At 40.0% G+C, this 19,890-nt stretch overlaps 1 protein-coding gene across 2 annotated transcripts in view; it reads right to left on the bottom strand.

Annotated features, from left to right (window-relative positions):
• The window catches only part of Epha4 (EPH receptor A4), a 138,114-nt gene that overhangs the window by 27,149 nt on the left and 91,075 nt on the right, over nucleotides 1-19,890 (bottom strand). For both annotated transcript variants that reach the window (XM_027941772.2, XM_027941773.2), the window contains exons 6-8: nucleotides 8,854-8,978; nucleotides 7,408-7,567; nucleotides 6,108-6,219 (exon numbers count right to left, since the gene is read on the bottom strand). In XM_027941772.2, coding sequence (XP_027797573.1) covers nucleotides 6,108-6,219; nucleotides 7,408-7,567; nucleotides 8,854-8,978 — 397 coding nt within the window. The remainder of the gene's footprint in view (nucleotides 1-6,107; nucleotides 6,220-7,407; nucleotides 7,568-8,853; nucleotides 8,979-19,890) is intronic.

Genomic DNA, 19,890 nt, shown 5'->3' with positions numbered 1-19,890 from the left:
GTAACAGGGTCCTGCCAGCCAGAAGGATTGTATCTTATCAGAGCTCCTAAAATCTTTATCTAAAATCATAAGCATGTTGTTTAAGTCATTTTAGATCTATGATGCTAATGCAATTTTTTTTCCTTTAAAGGAAAAAAAATAATGTATAGAACAAGAGAGCTTTGATAGTACCCCCCACCCCACTATTTCGTGGGACCAGGGCAGAATAAAGGGCCTCAGGTATGCTAGGCAAGTGCTCTACCACTGAGCTACACCCTCAGCCCTGAGTAGCCACATTAAATTGTCAGTGAATTAGTCAAAAAACTGGCATCTACACAAACCAGTGACTTCACACTGCCCAGAAGCATGACTTTCTGTTTGATACCAAGCACATTCATTTAATATGGACAAAGCCACAGGAATTCAAAGTGGCAGGGGTCACATAATTACAAGGTAGAGCCACCCACCTACCCCTTCCTCAGACTTCCAAACACACAAGGAGGAATTCAATGAGTGGTGAAGGTATATTTCTGAAGAACTGCTTTACTTGGAGGGCTATTTGGAAGAGGGGACCCTTCCAGGCTACAGGGAACACTAAAAAGGAAACACAAGGATTCCTGTTCAGAGACTAATTGTAGCCTATTAGCTCTCTAATAATACCTTGAAACCCAAAATGCCTATGTTCTGCCCTACCTTTGTCACCTGATGACCCTTTCTCCTTAGCCCAGAGCAGGACAATGGGGCTCATTATTGCCCCAAGAAAGAAAGGCCACTGAAGCTTACTACTGGGTCAGCCAGCGTGGAGGAGCCCAGGAGCCTAAGGAAGAGATGACTCCAAATTGTCCGCTGGGGAGCACCTGAATGGCAGAGGAAACCTTTGTTGAAGATTTCCTAATTATGGAGATGTGGGCAAGCCAATTAAAAAGGGGCAGGAGAGCAAGTGAATGGTCCAGAAGGAAACATGGAACCTTTCAACAGCAGGAGTTACAGAAAAGGGCTTGCTCTGCAGGTGAAGCTTTGAAAGAGGGACTGGGCCCTCCCTGCAGTCAAAGGGACACGGTAATAAGGGTATTAGCCCACATTGTGGAGGAACAGCATGAGCCCTCGGGGGCCATGTGTTGATTCTGGCACCTTGACTATTCAATACACCCAACAGAATAGAGGAAGGGAGCGTGGCAGGGGCCCTACCGCATAAACCCTGCTTTTATTAAAATACTAACTTTCCCCATCAAGTGGACAGATTTGATTGATGTGGTTCACTGTTCCAAAACTAATTAGTAAAAGGTAAGTAATTTATTCAGCTAAAGTGCAGATTAAGGGAGATAAAGCAATGCAATAAGCAGAACTCCAGGTGGGACCCTTCGCAGGGCTCCCCAGCATTGCCATGAAGATTCATAGACTCGATTCCTCTTCTTCCCCTTCCTTAAGCTGTCATTGTGCTTGCACCGAATGGTGTCTGAATGTTCTTTGTGAGCAACATTTTGAAATAGTTGGAATCAAACCGTACTATTGCAGGCAAGTTGTTTAGAAATGTTCTGAGGTACCATCTGCCCCCTAATTGTGTGAATTTACATGATTTCATCAGTCGATTTAGGCTAACATTTAAATGTATTCATTCTTATGTGATCATAATATTGCAGAGGAGAAAATTAGGGTGCAAGGAAGATACAGGCTAAATGGAAACTGTTTTTGCATTACATGTACCATTAGCTCCAAAATGGAAAGATCTTAACATTCTAGAAGACAAAGCTAACTTGCAAATTTGAACTTTATATTGTGCATTAGACTTGTACATTAATTCACAGATTGCAAATTCCCAGTTCCTAATTTATATATGTGATATATATATACATATTTGTATATATGTAGATATACATATATATGTATATTGCCATAGCTATTTTATTTAATTCTTTCTTTCTTCTTTTTTTAAATTTGCTTTTTTTTTTTTTTTTTTTTTTTTTTGCATTTTTTCCCTAAAATCAATTCATTTCTTTTTCTTTAATTCAGGTAGAAGAGGTATTTTATAACCCTAACATAAATGGAGTCATCATTAAAACGTTGCTAAGAAAAGCAGTTATCAGGTAATACTTCCCCCTGACCACCAAATTTCCCCTTAAAAAAACAAAACAAAACAAAAAAAAAAAAACAGATCTCTTCTTGTATTCCAGTTCTTTCTTAAAATTGTTTCTCATGTTTGAACAATAAAATATTGTTGAGGAAAACAGACTAGCCTGAAACAATCTGAATTATTACTAGTTTGTATCATTAATATAAAGGAATGGGTTTGTCAGAGAAATTCAACACTGATCCAGTCCTTAGCCCTGGCACTTAGGACTTTATGATGGTATTGTTAACAGTCCCTTTAAAAAACACTTTACAAAACAAGTTTTGAAAAGTGGTTACATTGTGGAGAACACAAAGTTAAAATATGTAAATAGGGAAATGGAGCCTTGGATTAAGATACAATTCCACCCCCCCACACACACCCCTATAGTGCTGGAAAAGCATTCTACCACTGAGCTACATCTCCAGTCCCTTAAGATAAAATTTCGAGGGTCAGCATCTCATTTTTGCACCTAAAACAACCTACACAGCAGATTTGATTATGTACTCTGAAAGTCTAACAGCAGTCTGACATGATAACTTGAAGAAGACACGACGAATCAATGATGCCTATAAGAATGTAAACTGATTTATTTAACATATCGTGAGTGGTAAAAACATACACAGATCAACTTTATAAAATCTTGTTTCAAATAAAGTTCATAAATTTAGTAGTTTGAGTCTTTCACTGAGATCCCTAAATGCTTACACATTGAAGTGGTTGAAAAAATAAGTAGATCATTTGAATTAAAGTAAAAATGGGAGATTATTCTGGTTAATCCTTAAACTCAGACTGCTCAGCATAAATTGAAAACAACATAGAAAAATCAATTGCTATTAAAAAAAAAAAAATCCAGCAAGAAGCTACATATGAACCTGAAGCTATTTCCTTTTAATAATGAATTACAACAAACACGATTTTCTCCTTGAGGTCATCAGAAGAACTGAGGCTTTTCTCACCAGGTAAGTCCTTTCTATCTACTTTCTTACAAAATCTCATAGGCCCTCAGTAGTGTGGGATCCAGTTCAAGGGGACTCCTTTAAGGGCTCTGTTTCTAGCAGCCTTTCTGCCATCAACATCCCGTGACTCTAAGAAGCAAGAGGCAGTCCCACTAGAAAAAGGACAGAACTGCAATTTTTCAGGCAAGGACGATTGATCTGTTGCTTTCCTGCACTGCTGGATGAAGTCTGGCAAGATTATTTCGGAAGTACCATTTACTACCTTTTATTGGTATTTTGCTGAGAGCCTGGGCCTGACTTTTGTTCATAGTACCTGTCTCCTTTCTGTTCACCTGTTCTTGTCCCATTTAAACATTTGTAGTCCAAGATAAGAGAGCAGACAACCTGTGCGGGGAGAGAACTGGCTGAGTGAGCATCGGCTGCTGCAAGCCTGTCAGCTACCTGGCTCCAGGCAGCCCTTCCCATGACAGCTTTATGGCCAGCACTAAAGAATAATCAATATGAGGGCAAGGGGTTGACATTTCATTTTCTAAAAAGTGATCCATTGAGGACCAATCACCAAGCAGTGTTTATCAGCCTTGGGAAGTGACATTTTTTTTTTTTAATGGGGGAGAAGGGACAGGAATCATCGCTAGGTAACTCGACAGGCTCAATTCTCTAAGGGGGGAAGGCTCATAATTGGAAATCCGATGCATCCTGCTATCAATCCTGCCTTATGTAATAAAGTGATCAATAAAAGCAGAAAGGGAATTAAGTCATCAAGCTTGAGGATGCTATTTTCTATAGCCATGGCTTTTAATAATCTTGTCTCCCTGCATTACCTTTTCATATGTTTTTTTTCTTTCTTTTCATCAAAGCCAATATGTTAACCAGAACGTCCAGGAAAAACTTAAGAATGAGGTGGCTTATTTGTAAAACTCCAGTTTGACTCTGTATTTAGGGCCACTTAAATGAAAAAGGAAAAGGAAAAAGAATCTAAAGGAAAATTGAATCATGACCACAGAATGTTTCAAACCAAGATCTTAAGAAATGGTCAGGACAAAAGATAAGACCCACTTCCTCACATGGTTCTGAGCATTACATAATGCTGGACTTCAGATATTATTTTTATTTTGAGGTGGAGGTAATTAATACTATGTTCCCTATTTCCATACTTCAAAACATTTTTAATATCTAACAAAGATTGTTAAAAATTAAACATTGTAATAATTTCAGAAAGAAATTGCAGAAATATGTAATAATGAAAAATAAAAGTCCATGCAATTTCTAGACACTCCTCATCCCAGTCGGTTCCCCACAATTGAAAGGGTGCATATCAATGCGTACAGTTTCCCATGTGTTACACGCATGACACATGGACATCTGGAATCAAATGGCAGTGGACAAAGAAAAGGCTCATCTTTTATTTGGTGGGGTAGAGTATTGGGGATTGAACACAGGGGCACTCAACCACTGGGCCACATCCCCAGCCCTATTTTGTATTTTATTTAGAGACAGGGTCTCACTGAGTTGCTTAGCGCCTCACCACTTCTGAGACTTTGAACTTGCCATTCTCCTGTCTCAGCCTCCAGAACCACTGGGATTATAGGCGTGCACCACCATGCCTGACAAGAAAAGGCTCATCTTGATTGGCTCCTGCAACTTAACTTCTTGGAGATGGAACTCGCTGCTCTGAATCAGACACCTACTTAAAGATTTTGCACCAAAAGGAATGAATTTAGTGACAAATGTAGATGTCAGTACCAAATGTGACGTCGTTCCATACTGTGTTATTACTAGAGGGAACAAATTGTTTTCTCCAAACTAGGACTTGTGGAGAGTGAGGGTGAGAGCATGGTGTTAAGAAATGTATGTGAAAACTGGGGCCATCCAGAGAAACTAACATATGTGGTCATCACCCTGATTATAATGTACGTCAGAGCAAAGCAAAAGCGGGGTGGCTTGCCCAGGCAGTGGAAACAGCTACAGGCATTGTTGTGACATTAGTGAGATCATCCACAGCTAGGGAGGGACAGTACAACAAATGTTGGCCTGAGAGCTAAGCACGACTATTGGGGACATAGTAGCTCTAGCTACGAGTATAGTAATGCAGTGTTCCTAGACCAGCAATTCACCTGTCTTCTATCACTTTCCTCTTCTATAACAGGAAAAGCTGTTATTTGAAAGGATCATTCTGACACCTTGTGAAACTGTTGATGGTGTAAGGAGGTAAAGGTGAAATAAGAGGTAGATTCTCATACATGAAGGACAAAAAGGCCTAGACACAGGACACTTATTGATGATGAGCAGCTGTACCCCTTGGAGCATCTGGCAAGTTCTGAGTAAGTTAGATGGATGACAAGACTGGTTCAATAGCCACTGCTAGCACTGAGTCAGACTACAAGCACACCGAGTATAAATGATCTGCTTTTTGAGATTCCTTTCAAGGGCAATGTCATGCCCACCATGTAATCCACGAATACTTTCTAAGAATACTGACAACCTTTCCCACAGGGATATGACAGTGTAGTATTCATTTCTTTGCTTCAGTTACTGTCATTTTAACCAACATCATGTTGAAGCACCTACTATATGCGGTATCTCTGATGCCTATCAAATTCCTCTTGTTAATAATATTTGGAAGCAGATAATGATCATTTCTTTTAAAAGTGAGAAATGAAAGTTTGAACAGGTGAAGAAATACAGCTGGCAAATGACGTAGCTTAACTTTGGGGCCACGCTTTCTCTTACAGTTTCATTTCCCTTTGGCTGTAGATCTAGGCTGAGCAGAGAGATAAATGTAACACCCATAGCTGAAAGTGTCTGCGGATCACCTGTTGACTTGCTTTTCAGCTTGGTTTCCTGGAATTAGTTGTGTCTTTGTGGGACACTCAGCAGAGAGGGCTGCCACCCAGTTACTGCCATTAGCCACAGTCGGGATGTGGGAAGATCAAAGCAACAAGGAAGGAGCTTGGCATGCAGATGCCCTGTTTATGATGCCAATCAAAGGCCTTGGCTTGGTGTGGAGGAGACAAAACGTTTCGTCATAAAACAGAGAAAGTGGGGGTGGCTTCAGAGCTTACCTCCTACTGATGACAAAAGCTGCAATGAGAATGACCACCAGCACCACGCTGCCGGAGACGGACACCAGTAGGACAGTGGAGTTGGCTCCATCACCAATGATCCGGGAAGGCACTGCAATGACAGTGACAGGAGGTGACCTGGCGAAGGTGCTATGGGGTGGAACTTCTGATTGGGCCAGAATATTCAACCGTCTGAATCTTTCTGGAGTCTACAGTCTTTGCTAAATATACTTGGAACAGGATTTTCCAAGCCTTAGTGAATATAAGGACCTTTTTTTTTTTTTTTTAAATCACTGTATGTCAAACTTAAACAGAAGACTCTTATTAAATCTCCTGGCCAATGCAGGATTTTTTTTTCCTGTCTTCTTTTTCCTTTCTAACATTATCCTCACTCTGACGTAATGACCAAATGCATTGGACATTTGGAAATTTCAGAAAGAACAAATGGTTTTGAATGCCCTTCCTTCCTTACAGCTATGAAAAGCTTGACTATTACTGCCCAGGTCTAGGCCCCTTCTTTCTGGTAGCTTCCCTGGATGATCTCAATGGCATCAATTCCCTTCAGATTCAATTCCACTTTCACTTCTGCTTTTTTACATTCTTATTTTATTCAATTGTTTGTTAATAAAACTATTTTCCATAACTGATGTTGAAAATTCTGCTATACCATCTCTTTCTCAAATAGATCCAATTTTGGTTTCTTAATTAAGGGGGTGGAAATGTCTTATGCAGCTGCTAGTGTGGATAGGCTCCTGGGTAAACTTTTGATTCAACCAACCAGTGGATTCAACTGACAATGTGAAACATTTGATATGTTTGTGCAAAAAGGCTTTAAAACACACATACACACAGAACTCGTCTGACTAGGTTTTAACAAACTCCTAGAAATAGGTAAGGGAAAAAAAAAAAAAAAAGCATTTTTGGCCCCTTCTTCCATTTTCTCATGGAAAAAAAAAATTCCTTGTCTTAATGGAAGATAGACATGCAACCCTTAATTAGTCAGTTTAATAATCAATCCCATTTTTCATGGTTTATAGAAGGCTCAGAACAAGAGGAAAATTGGCAACACTTTTCATTCCCATGAAAAGACACATCAGACAGTATTATAAAAAGTGTCCTTCCCTCAACAGCATGGGGTTTCTAAGTGACAGACATGGGCCATCTTATTTCATGCAGCATTCATTACAACAAAACGTCTGCCTAACCAAAAATCAAGTACGGCTCCTTAGGTCTCATGTTGGTGGAATTGGCCCTGTACAGAAAAAATCTCCGAGGGAGTGGAATCAGGGGTCCATGTTACCTGTGTTGGTTGTGACCTCCAAGGGCTCACTGAAGTCCCCATAGCCAGCTGCCGTCCGGGCCCGCACATGGAAGACATAGGAAGTCAGGGGGTTCAGGCCTTTGATGTCCGTGTTCCTGGCAGCTGTCCGGACTATACGATAACTCCGTTCGTTCTGATCCTACGTTATAGAAACATAAAGTTGATAAAGGTGACAAAATAAATCATAAATCTTCTGCTTACTCTAGGACCAACATTGAGGGAGCTAACACAATCTCCTCAGAGGTTGAAAGTAAGTAGGGCAGAACTCTCGAACTCTACATTCTCTTCTATGGACTCTTTTTCTTTCTTTCTTTTCTTGAGGTATGTATGTGTGTGTATGTGTGTGTGTGTGTGTGTGTGTGTGTGTGTGTGTTGCTACAGATATAACCCAGGGGCTCACACATATAGGCAAACACTCTACCACTGAGCTATGTGTCCAGTCCATTTGTAAAATTCTATTTTGACCCAGAATCTTGCTGACCTGGGAACTGTGATCCTCCTGCCTCAGCCTCCAGAGCACCTGGGACAACAGACCACTGAGCCAGGCTGGTAAGCACCCTAGTTATTTCTTAGAGGTTGAAAGAAGCACAGAGCAAGGTCTGGCTGCCATTGAACCTGAGTACATACAGATCTTTACTCATAATCATTTTTGAAAAGAACATTAAATGATGGTTGGTGGCTTTTCTAGCTCCACACCCAGCAATTTAAAAGAAATAACTATAAGAAGGTCCCTTGTCTTTTTCTATTTTCTGTCTGGAAAATGCCAAAAAATACTGTAATCTGATTTCAATTAAAAAATCCAGTCCCTTTTCTGTTTTTAATAAGGAAGTCAATAAGTGATTATCTTTAAAAGGAGAGGACAATTGTTCATTTTCTAGACAGCCTTGAGTGCAAACAGCTCTCTTCAGAATTGTTCTTTAAGAGAAAAGTTATTTGTAAAAATAATGCCTTTCTGTAACTTTAAGAGGTTGAAGAATGTAATTTTCCTTCCTTGATTTTCTATTAAAAGTCATCAAAACCCACACCCTCATTCTGAATAGCAGTCACCTACTTAAACAGATCATTATTTCACTGTTATGAGTCACTCTCCCTGATAGAAGGTTTATAGATTAGGACTTCTCAGCAGTCTTGATTCTCATTACTAGAAAGAATATAATGATATTAGAACACAATATACCTTTCTCTATTTTTCATGATAACTAATTAAATAATAAATGTTATAACCAGATTTGATTGGGAAGTAAGATACATTTGGTTTTGGGATTCACAGATATATCCCAGTTTAGAACTGGCCAACACCTGAACACAAGAGGCAGAAGGGAGGGAGGGAGGGAGGGAGGGAGCAGGGAAGGAGGGAGGGAGGGAGCAGGGAAGGAGGGAGGAAGGCAGGAAGAGAAAGGAGGAAAGTGGCTCATCCAGCAATACCTTCTCATAGTATTTGACTTCATATTCCAGGATTACCCCATTGGGCCGATCTGGTTCTAACCAAGCCAGAGCCACGCTGTATCTTGTAACTTCTTTAGCCTGGACCAAAGCAATGGATGATGGTGCTATTTGGGAAAAAAAAAAAAAAAAAAACATTTTATTTTAGGGGAAAAAATGTTTTTGGTGGTATCAGTCAATAATTCCATCCTACTTAAAAAAATCATATGGAATCCTTTTCCTTTTGATCATTTTGCTCTTCTCCAGTACAAAAGGGCATCACTTTTTTATCATTCTGTCCAAAATGTGCTTACATGGTTTGACTTCATAAGACCATCTCTGAAGCAAAGGCCTGGTGGGTCTGCAGTTCCATAGGCACTGGGAGCTGTTCCTCATACAAACTGCGGTGTGTTCAGAGCATGCTCTCTGGCCTTTGACCTTTGGTAAACCATAAGAGCCTTTGGGAGACCTGACTCACATCCTATCTCCAGGTATTTGAAGTGTCATCTTACTGATATTTAATTTTATACAAGCAAGAGAATGTGCAGCTCTTTCCTGGTAGTGTGGGGAATACCAGGAGGCAAGCGATTTACATACTTTTCAATACAAATAAAGGCACTGCTTAATTACAGTATGAGTTTTCAGTTTAAACACAACCGTGAAAATAATGAAGACCACAAATAAAGCACGAAGGGTCTCTCTGGACGTAAATTTTGCAACTATTTCACAAGAGTTGAAATACTGCTTGTGCCTGCTGAGTAACAACTCTTCCTCTTTCCACCAGGAAAGAGACAGACGCAGTCCTCTGCTGGGTGTGCTATTGGGAGAGGGAAGGAGGCCATGTTTGAGATGTGTGAAACCAGGCTGCATAATGCCTGCTCCCCTCCTGAAGGGGTCACACCTCCAGCCAGCTGCCATCAAGCTCTGCTGTGACTGACAATAGCCAGAGGGGGAGGAGGAAGCTTATCTAGAAAAACTGGTCTGTGGAACCAGAGAAGGATACCAATTGTGTTCCTAAATTGAATGTATATTGGATTTTGTTCCCAAATTGTGGAACTCTGTGAAAACAAATTAAAAAAATATGGCTACCGAGGAATAATAAATTCAGTTGGGTCATGCTGTGCTCCCCCTACATAGAAGACTTCCAACTCCTTATCTTTTTTCAGAGGAAAACAATAAGAAAAAGTAAAATAAATGGTCACTGCAAACAGAATAGGAAAAGCTTCAAACCCACTTTACCACCTCAAATGGGTCCACTAGTGGCAGGACAACCAACTGGACACACCATAGTCACGGCCCACTGAGGCCACTCCAGCAGGGACTGTCTCCTAGAGCTACTAATTTTACAGCCTGGCATCTCTTTTTCAGGAAGCTTCAAGATGGGGTCTCTCTCTCTCTCTCTCTCTCTCTCTCTCTCACACACACACACACACACACACACACACACACCTCCCAATATTTCTCTTTCTCTCTTTCAATGTCAAAGCGGTTCCAGATTGGATCTCAGGCATAAACACAAGTGAAAGATACAATGCATACACATGTTCTCCATCAAGGGCAACTCCAAGGTTAGCAATACCAAACGAGATGAACAAAGCTGCACGCAGCACACATATGGAAGCCACTGAACATCTGAGGAAAATGAAAAACGGAAATGTGCTCGTTAGGTCCATTAAGGCTCCTTCCCCCAGCACACACACATGCATGCATGTGCACACACGTATGCTCTCTCCTAACTGGTTGACACAGCCGTTGCTCTGTAAAATACAAGGAGCAACTTTCTTAAATATGAAGGCAGCAAAAGGGCCAAGAAGACTGACTGCCTGCAAAAAGCCATTTCATTCCAGGTAATAAATATATCTCCTAACAGAGCATTTTTACCATACACTTTATAAAAAGGGGCTCTTTAAATTCCAATGTTCGAGATTGGGAAATGAAATAGAATAGTGAAAGCCGTTAGAAAGAAAGCAGGAGGGAAGAAAATCATAAAATTATAAAATGAACTTTCTCTCCAAAATAGTCTGGGTTAGATTCTGATAATCGACAGATTCCTTGGGAAAGAATTGCCTGCCCGGCCTCACAGTGCTCTGATGAACTAAGACGGCTTCTCTCTGCTTGGGTTATCACTAAACTGCTGCATGTGGGAAATGAATCCAATTTCTATTTTAGAAGTTGGAGCAGCAGCGTTCCTGTGACCATTCAAAGGGAATATGAGCTCAACCAAGGTGCTCAAAAATCTCAAGCAGGGAGTCAGCAATATCATATAATCATGTTGGCTAATAGAATATTTCTAATGCAGCCCTGCTTGGAAAAATCGATGGGCACCAATGTGAAAATAAATGAACAGAGTGTGTACCTAGACTCAGGTGTCATCAGAATGCAGAAAAAATGAGAGAAATACAAGTGTGAGGCAAGAAGGACTGAATAAAATAGAAGGCTCGGATGGGGACAGTCAGAACACTGCTATGCTGATCTTGGTCGTCAGTACCTACCAGAGACTGTGCAATCAGGGACAGGAAAGGAAGTAGTTCTGATTCACACACAAAAAAATATTACCTTGTATGGCTGTTCAATCTGAATTCTTCACTGAACCTATATCTTTCAGAAGAGTGTGTTACTAGGACACAGTGACAAAAGCCATCCATGGCCACAGGATGCTGGGAATAGTAGCTACAGCAGACAACTGCATTGTAGTGTAATATGGAAGTCATTCCTCACCCTTGAAGGAGAGCTTTGTGTTTTCTCTGGCCCTGGTCTGAGAAAAGCTGAGCTTTGCCACACTGTCACTTTAGAAAGGGGGCATCTGGGATGTCACCTTTTCTACCCAACACAGCCTCCAACCCTCCATCTGGAGCCCTTGCATGGCCACATGTGCCTGCCTGTGGCTCATTTCCCCACATAAGGGTTTTGGCAATGGGATTTCCCAATCTTTCCCTACCTCAGTGGTTCTTATAACATGAGTCCTCTCATGCCACCACATCTCTCTGTCACTTGGGCTAAGACCTTAGTAATATTTTTCTTATATAGATACACTATTTTTTAAGCTTAATTATTTTTGGAAAAATATTTCCCATTTGTTGGCATGAACTAAACTCTATTATCTCTTCTAATTAATGGCAGGTAACCCTAAAAATGGGTGTAGATGAAGCAATGTTATCAATGTTTTATGGGCACTCTCATCACCCCAAGCATTATTTAAAACAGATTAGATGGTGTTAGGGAAGCAGGAAGGATGTACAGGCACTGACTTGAGATTCTGACCCTGGAATACTCAGAGTTACTGACTGAGACTTGAGATGGAACTAACTTTTTTACAGGGTGATTCAATATTAGGTAACATCCCAACTGATTCTTCCCGGAAATTATTTCTAATGGCACCGCCAGTATGTTTGTACACTTCGGTAAATACTGCCCAACTCTACACCAGTTACAAATATCTGGATCCTGAATCCCAATATCCCAGGGCTCTGCCCTTTGCTAACAGAATTGGATGAGATGATAATTCAATAATAAAATAACATATTGAAAAATCTCCTCAAATCCATGGTAAATTAACAAATCCATGCTTTAGTTCAAAAGAGGGCTTCTGAGCCTGGTAGAAATTTTGATCAACATAAAAAGATCAAGAAGATAAAGTCACTCCGTTACCTCTATGTAACCTCTCTGATTTTTATTCTAAAACCTTGTAGAGATAAAGTGCTTCCTCAGTACTGACTCATCCACCAAGCACACACTGAACCAGCAACTTCTGAACAAGGCAAAGATCAGTGAGGAATGATCTGAACAAGGCTGAACTTGAATCATGTACCATCTTGTACATTAGCCTCTCTTTAGCTGAAGAAAGGTAAGGAAACTTCCGTGTTAGTTTTACACAAAAGATACCTTCTAGTATCAACCCAAGAACTCATTTTTCTATAGTATAAAAGAAGGCAGTATCTGCTAATCCTCTTATTCACACTTTTTCATGGTGATGGGGAGAAGAAAGAGGAGGGGGCTTCATCACCTTATATCCATAGACACAAAATTCACCTACTGAAGAGTCAGAGGTGAGGCCGGGAGGAAGCTGGGGGCTGATGTGCACATTCTCACTGAAACAACATAGATTGGAAAGCATTCCTATCTACCCACGGACTGCCTTCATTAAAGCAATGGTTGTTGTAAGAAGCATCTTGCGCTCCTAAACAAAAGCAGGCATTGTTTAATGCTTAGATATCACGCGCAGCAAAGAGGGCTGTTTATGCTAGGTGACAGCATGGTTACAGAAAGCTGATGGATGGACAAGTTACAAAGGCAAACCCTACTACAAGGTGGACTCTAAAGAAGGATTTATGATTTAATTCCAAGAAGTCTAGCTTTCACGCTTTCTTAGTAGTTTGACCAATGCATGTTGATTTTCCTGTTCTGAGATACCAAAACTGAGTGCATCTTTTCCTTTTATTCTCATGGGGATTTTGGTAGTTTTTTTAATCCAAAATGCATCCTTCATTTCCCCTATTCCTTACAAATCATACAGACATACGCATTCATTCAGTAATAAGTTTCCTGAGAAACTTAGAGATAAATAGGTATTCTTGTTTTAAAAGTTAAACATTATTTGCCTGAGGAATGGCAGTGCCCAGGGATCAAAAGTTGGAATAAGAAAGGGGTACATGGTATCTTGCAAGCACACCACGGGAGGTCGGGAGAAAGGTTGATGGGGTGTGGTCAAGGGTTGCAGGGACAGAGAAGAGGCAGAACTAGGAAAGCATGAACAAGAATAGTATACCTGCTGCAGGTGTGATTGTAATTTTCAGGGTTTGATTCTGTGTGGAGGGAGGCTCCTTAAGATATGTGAACCAAGGACAAGATGACAAATCATTTGCTCTACATGCTGTAAGTACTTGTCGCTTTGCTAGTTTGTGAAAGCTCAATGGACTTAGAGAAGATTCTAGAAAAACAATTCTGGGTATGACATTTACTAGCTGTCATCTGACTAGGGTCACTCAAACTTTCTCATCTCGGTTTCCCCATTTGCAAAATATCTACAAGCTTGTAATCCACCAGAATGCATGTTCTTAAGGGCCGAGTTCTACCTTGTTCATCTCATTCTGGACGTCTTACACATAGCCAATCACCAATACTGAGTGCATAAAAGTTGAAATGGATCTAAAAAAATCTTTGTAGACAGTGAAATGTTTTCTAAATATAAAGTACCGATGATCACAAGCTATCCTTAAAACAACTTTCTACCTACACCTGTTTCAGATGACCTTTTGTGGGTTTAGTTTTGTTATTTAGGTTAATCAAGACATTGACAATTGGAGGTGAAGCAAATGACAATTCTAATTATAAATGGGGTCTCTGTTTCTACACTTATGAAAAATTTTCAAACACACAGGCTGTAAAATGTCAAAAACTGTAAGTTAGCATTAAAATGAGGCTTCAGAGCACCTGTTACAGACAACATTTTGAGGGGCGCTCTTTAGGTTGATGAAGGTATTTGGCAATTTGCTCAAAGTTCTCCTCTGGGTCTGTATTTGCATATGCAAATAGCTCTGCTGACTTACTAGTGACAAAGGGAAAGTGGTATTGAGATTCTAAAGTCATCATCCTAATCCAGAAAGGACTCTGAGCATTCCCCTTGTTTTGTAAAACTAGAGTTAACCTCTGAAAATCCAGTACTTGGAACAAGTCAGGCCCTGCTAGGAGTTGCCATTGGTTACCATCTGTGCCCCCCACAACTACCAGAAAGACACACAGAAGAGTAAGGGTAATGGGGAGCCCGGGGCAGTCAGTAGAGGCAACAGGATTATGCATTTGGAACAGAGTCTCTAGAGATCCATGGAAACAAATAAAATTGTGGTGAGATACCATTTTTATGGGTGAGGCCAAAAAGAAAAAGAAGAGAAAAAGAGAAAAAAAAAATCACCAATGCATGGAAGCTGAATGATTTGAGTTTTCTAATAGAAAATCAAGATAAATTTCACCTCAAAATTATTTTGTTTTCAAAGTTCATATATCCCTGAGAAATGGAGACTGCTTTTGCAAAAGAATCCCCATTTGCTAGGTACCTGTGGTTACGTTTGGTCTGAGAGAGGACCAAGATGCATTCAGCAGGCACATGTGGGTTTTATCTCTGTATGTGTTTTGGATAAACAGAAACGGCACAGATGAGGGGGTTCTATCATGACTCCAACAGTGGTGCATTTCACAAGGAAGAATTACAGGAGATGCTTTGATGTCAAACAGAGGTGGCTCCCTTTAAGAAAATGGCAAATTTAACTTTCTTTGGTTCAAAGCTCAGCAGTTCTCCTTTGCTCCCCACTGACGCGAATGCTCCAATTTTCTTTTATTCACTTCCTCAATGACTTGCCATTAAACACCTACAAGTCATTTTACTGCAGCAGTTTGGTACTTGTGACATCCAAATGGGATGGAGAAGAGAAAAAGAGACGTGGAGAAGAGGAAGGGGGCGGGAGGAGGATGCACTTGGTTCCTGGGCTGGGAAACTGTTTTCTTGAGTCCAGCACCACTAGCAATGAATTAAAAACTGTGTGGGGGAAAAACAGACTGCATTTCATTACCAGCTCAAATTAGGGGGGCGGAGGTATGAGGCCGGAAATAAAGAGATGCAATGAAAGGTCTGTAGGCAAGAAGAGTGAAAACCGCACCTGAAGAAGAAAAGGAGTCTGGATCCCTGTATGTCAGTCACATACAATAGCTAGTGTTGGGAGGAAAGATGATTCCTTAACCACAGCAGGGTTATCTTTTCCCTCCCCAGGACCTGGACCTAACAGGGATCATGTTTACTGAAGGGATCTTTCCCTGATGGACAAAATAAACCCACCTTTCATATGTATTTCTGCTTAATGCAAATAGCATATTTAAATTTAATTATTTGGAGATTAAGGTAGTTTTTGTTCCTACTTTCTTTCTCGATTCAACACCACAGTTCTGATTTGCTCTTTATCAAAGGTTTGTGCATTTTAAAATGCTGTCAAGCATCAAAATTAAATGCTTCAGAGCACTAATGATATTCTTGTGATTAAGGGTTTTGCATCTCAGAGATGTTAAGAACGCTGATGCTAATATTAATTGCTTTATTCCACATCCCACCAAAAGGAAAGGATTTCTTCTCAAAAGCTTACAATGGATGGAACCACGTGTCACTGATCAATCTGCTATTGCTGATGTTGCTTTATTATTGCCTGTACAGTGTTTTATGGTATTACAGTTTATGAAGTTCCTTCACATACATATGATCTTGTTTGCAGCACAATCAGCTGGGTTTATCCCTCTTATTGCTTGGGTAAAGTAATTTAAAAACTCAACTTGAACCATCATTGGTGGACACATCACAAATGTAAGAACTCAGGCAATATATCCCACAGCTCTTAGTTGTTACAACACTCATCCATTAGCACATTTACTTAGAGTCACGAGAAACTGTTTTTGAAACAAAAAGCAAAAGGTATAGAAAAAAATTGATCATTTCAAATTGATACAGATTTTTTTTCCTATTTAACAACAACAGCATCAAAAGAAAGAAATTCTCAATCAAAACCTTTAGAAGACTAAATTAAATAAAGCACGTTTACAGGTAAATATGGAAATATTCATACTACTTTATACTTCGAAGACATGGGTAGACTGTATTTGTTTTCCATAACAGTGATTTTCAAGGTCAGTATAGAGACTATTTTAAACAAATAACCATAAAATGGAGCAGCATATTAACACACTGAATGATACCACTGACCCATGCTTTCAAGGATTTTTAAGGGATCTAATTTTGCAGCACTAATAATGCTTCAACTGAATGATTAAGAATAAAACTTTGCAAAGTCTTTAACTTAAGAGTCTTTATTTTTGCCTTAATATGAACCAAAACTTTAATAAGAATTTTCAATGGAATGGCACATCACATTCTTTTTTTTTTTTTCAGACAGTAGGCAGCAGATTATTTTTAACATATTCTTTACAGTGAGTATCAATAAAACTCTAAATAACAGAATGTGGTGCTATTATTAGCTTTCATGGAAAGCATTTGCATACAGAAGTGGAAGGTGTTGGGATTGGTCCCTTTGGCTCAAATCCAAAGATGTAAGCTTCTTTCTCTTAAGTAGCTGTTTCTGGGATGGAGCTGCCTAGCCAAGACCGCATTCCTAGACTCCTTTGTATCTAGGGTGGTTCATATGACTGGGTTTTGGGCAGTGGAATGCGGGTTGAAGTGATTACTTTTCTTGAAGACCTGACCCATAAATAGCTCCCTCGTGACTCTATTCTCTCTCACCCGCAATCTGCCAGCTGGAGGTTGATGCATTCTTAGGCCGTTCCTGGAAGCCCCACACTGACTCTCTCCTTGTCACCTCCAACTGTATGTGACTTGAGCAAGAAATAATTTTCTATTGCAGTCACCTACTGATTGACATTTGGGTTACAGCAGGTACCCATTCAAGCAAAGTGGGGTCATTTAGGGGGGAAAAAAGGAATTTTCATACAACAAGGAACTTAAATGAAGTGAGGCACGCTCTGGCCTACAGAAGATTGATCTGTAGTTGGGAGCTGCCAGAATAGCCTCCAGGTTTTCTCCAGTTCCTGACGACGCACTATGAGCAGATACCCAGTCATTTGTGAAAAACTGGAGCGTGCCACCCTGAGGTCAGCAATGGCAGCAACAGAGGCCGTGCAGCTTCGCAGGGACATAATCACAGCCACAGGTCTTCCAATAGTGAATGAGTTCAGCAGAATCACAAAACACTGGGCCAAAAGATTCAACTGAGCTTGTGTTAATGTTAAATGGGAAAAGACAGTGGGGTTCTCCAAATGGCTTAGTTGAGTTTTTCTTTTCAGAAAAGACTTAGTTTACTCTTCCTTGCACAATTAACGGTTAAGCAGTTGAAAACTTAGGCCGCGTGAATCAGAGCTAAACAGAGAATGGGTAAAAGAGCAAAAAAAAGATGCTATCGGCCTGCTCTGCAAGACACTTGCACGGAAAGCTTTCAGTTCTTGCCACTCTTCGAAGTAGTTATAATTATTACCCTTGCTTTTCAAATTTTGGAAACTCTGGCACAGAGAGATTAGATAATATGATCAAAGCTATAAAATGAGATTTAAAACCCAAGTGTGCCTGAGTCAATCTATGTGATCCTCTTTCTAGACCATATGTCTACAATAATCCACCCACTGAACTAGCTTTTATTGGGTTATTATGGTATACCAAGCATTATTCCAAATTTTCTGCATGAATTAATTCACATAAACATCATAAAACCCTATGAAACAGGTACTATTAAAATTATCCCATTTTATATATGAGGAAAATAAGATACAAACAGTTTGAATAACTTGACCTAAAGATATAGCTTAGACTTGGCAAATTTGAAAGTCTGGTAGGAGAGTCCACAATCTCAATGACAGATCTCTAGAAAGCATAGAGTGTCTTCTCTTGCTTTCACTGGAAATGGGAAATGGGCAACTTGAAGGTTGAAGGACTTCCTGCAACAGCAGCAGCAAAAGCGTTGGAGCAAGTCCTCCTGAAGTCGGTACACATCAGGTACAGGGCCTCGTACATACATTAGTGGCTGCCAGAAACCCAAGGTAATTTAGACACAAGCCCTGCCCACAGACAAACCTTCAAGTTTCTGATGATGAATCATCTCATATAGAACTAACCTGAAGAACAGATATGGGACTAAAACAAAAACTATTTCTAATTTAAAAATCTATTTCAAAATAATATAATGATATCTGGCATTAGGGAAAGGTGCTCCAAAGCAGCCTCTGGAAGGTTGCAGTGTTTCAATTGTTCTGTTCCTTGGCTTGCCCAATAGTCACATAGGTGTTTGCTTTGAGATAACTCAATGACTATCTCTTCTAGTCTTGGGCTCTTTCCTGTATGTGTATATATTTCACAACATAAAGACTATAAAATGAATACTAATGTTAACTAAGAGTATTAAAGATGAAGAATTTCTAACCATTATTAGAAAAACTCATCCATAATTTTTAGTAAACCATGTGGACAAGAATCTAAACATGTATGGAACATCTACATTTTTGCAAATCAGAATTTTGTAACTAATCATCCCTGAGCATCATAGCAATTCCCGCTCTTCAAGAAAAAACAACAACAACAAAAAGCATCACTAAATTCTTGCTTTACTTTTAAAATAGCTATTATCACGAATTAGCATTGCCACAGGTATAACCCCAGGATCCCTTCTAGAATTGCTAATGAGTGGCAGCTTAACTCCAAACTAAGGTCCACACCCACCTGGATTCACAGGGAATTTCTTAAGAAGCACCCAAGTTCCTGTCATAGCTCTAGTGGGTCCTGTGTTTTGTCTGGGAGCTGCTTGTTTTACTCGCTACTTGCTTACTAAGAAATTCGTTGGCAGGTTCTGACAAGGATAGCCCAACACTTGCCAACAGAAACATGGCAGGATTCAGCAAATGTATTTCCTGTTGAGTAAGAATGCCAGTTTGAGGCTAACAGGAAAACAAGTCTTTTCACTGGAAAGTTTTGCCTGAGCAAGACAACTGTTTTAAAATTAGATAGATGATTGATAGATAAGATAGATGATAGATATAGATAAATCTACCCTCCCCCTGAATTCTTCCAGTAAGATGAACTTGTTGGGCCTAACTAAGCTAAAAAAAAAAAAAAAAAAAAAAAAAAAAAATCTGTACCATTTCAATTCTTAGTTGAAATTGTTTTATGTATGATGTATTTGGAGAATCCTGGCCAAAGGTAGGTCCTCCATGACCTACAACACCCTCCAAAATTGATTGGTAAGGGAAAGGTTCCCTTCTCCTGAGCAGGAATGAGAGCAAGGGAGAGATTAACTGCTGTGAACCAAGGCTTCTGTTCCTTTAGCTGTCAGCTCCACTGGAGAGCATCAGACATTCCAAATCTGGAAAATAAAAAGTGCTGCTGTGGGCCTCAGGTTCTCTTTGTTCCTCAGACAGCTGCTAATCGCCCTGCTGTGCTAGGAACCACGGAGACAATGCTGTAACATTTAGCTTTCTGACATCTGAAGCATCTAGATCAGTCCCCAA

This window comes from Marmota flaviventris, chromosome 11 (genome assembly GCF_047511675.1).
Source record: "Marmota flaviventris isolate mMarFla1 chromosome 11, mMarFla1.hap1, whole genome shotgun sequence".
Lineage (NCBI taxonomy): Eukaryota > Metazoa > Chordata > Mammalia > Rodentia > Sciuridae > Marmota > Marmota flaviventris.
The sequence above is the reverse complement of the archived record's forward strand: the minus strand, read 5'-3'. Positions and strand labels throughout refer to the sequence as shown.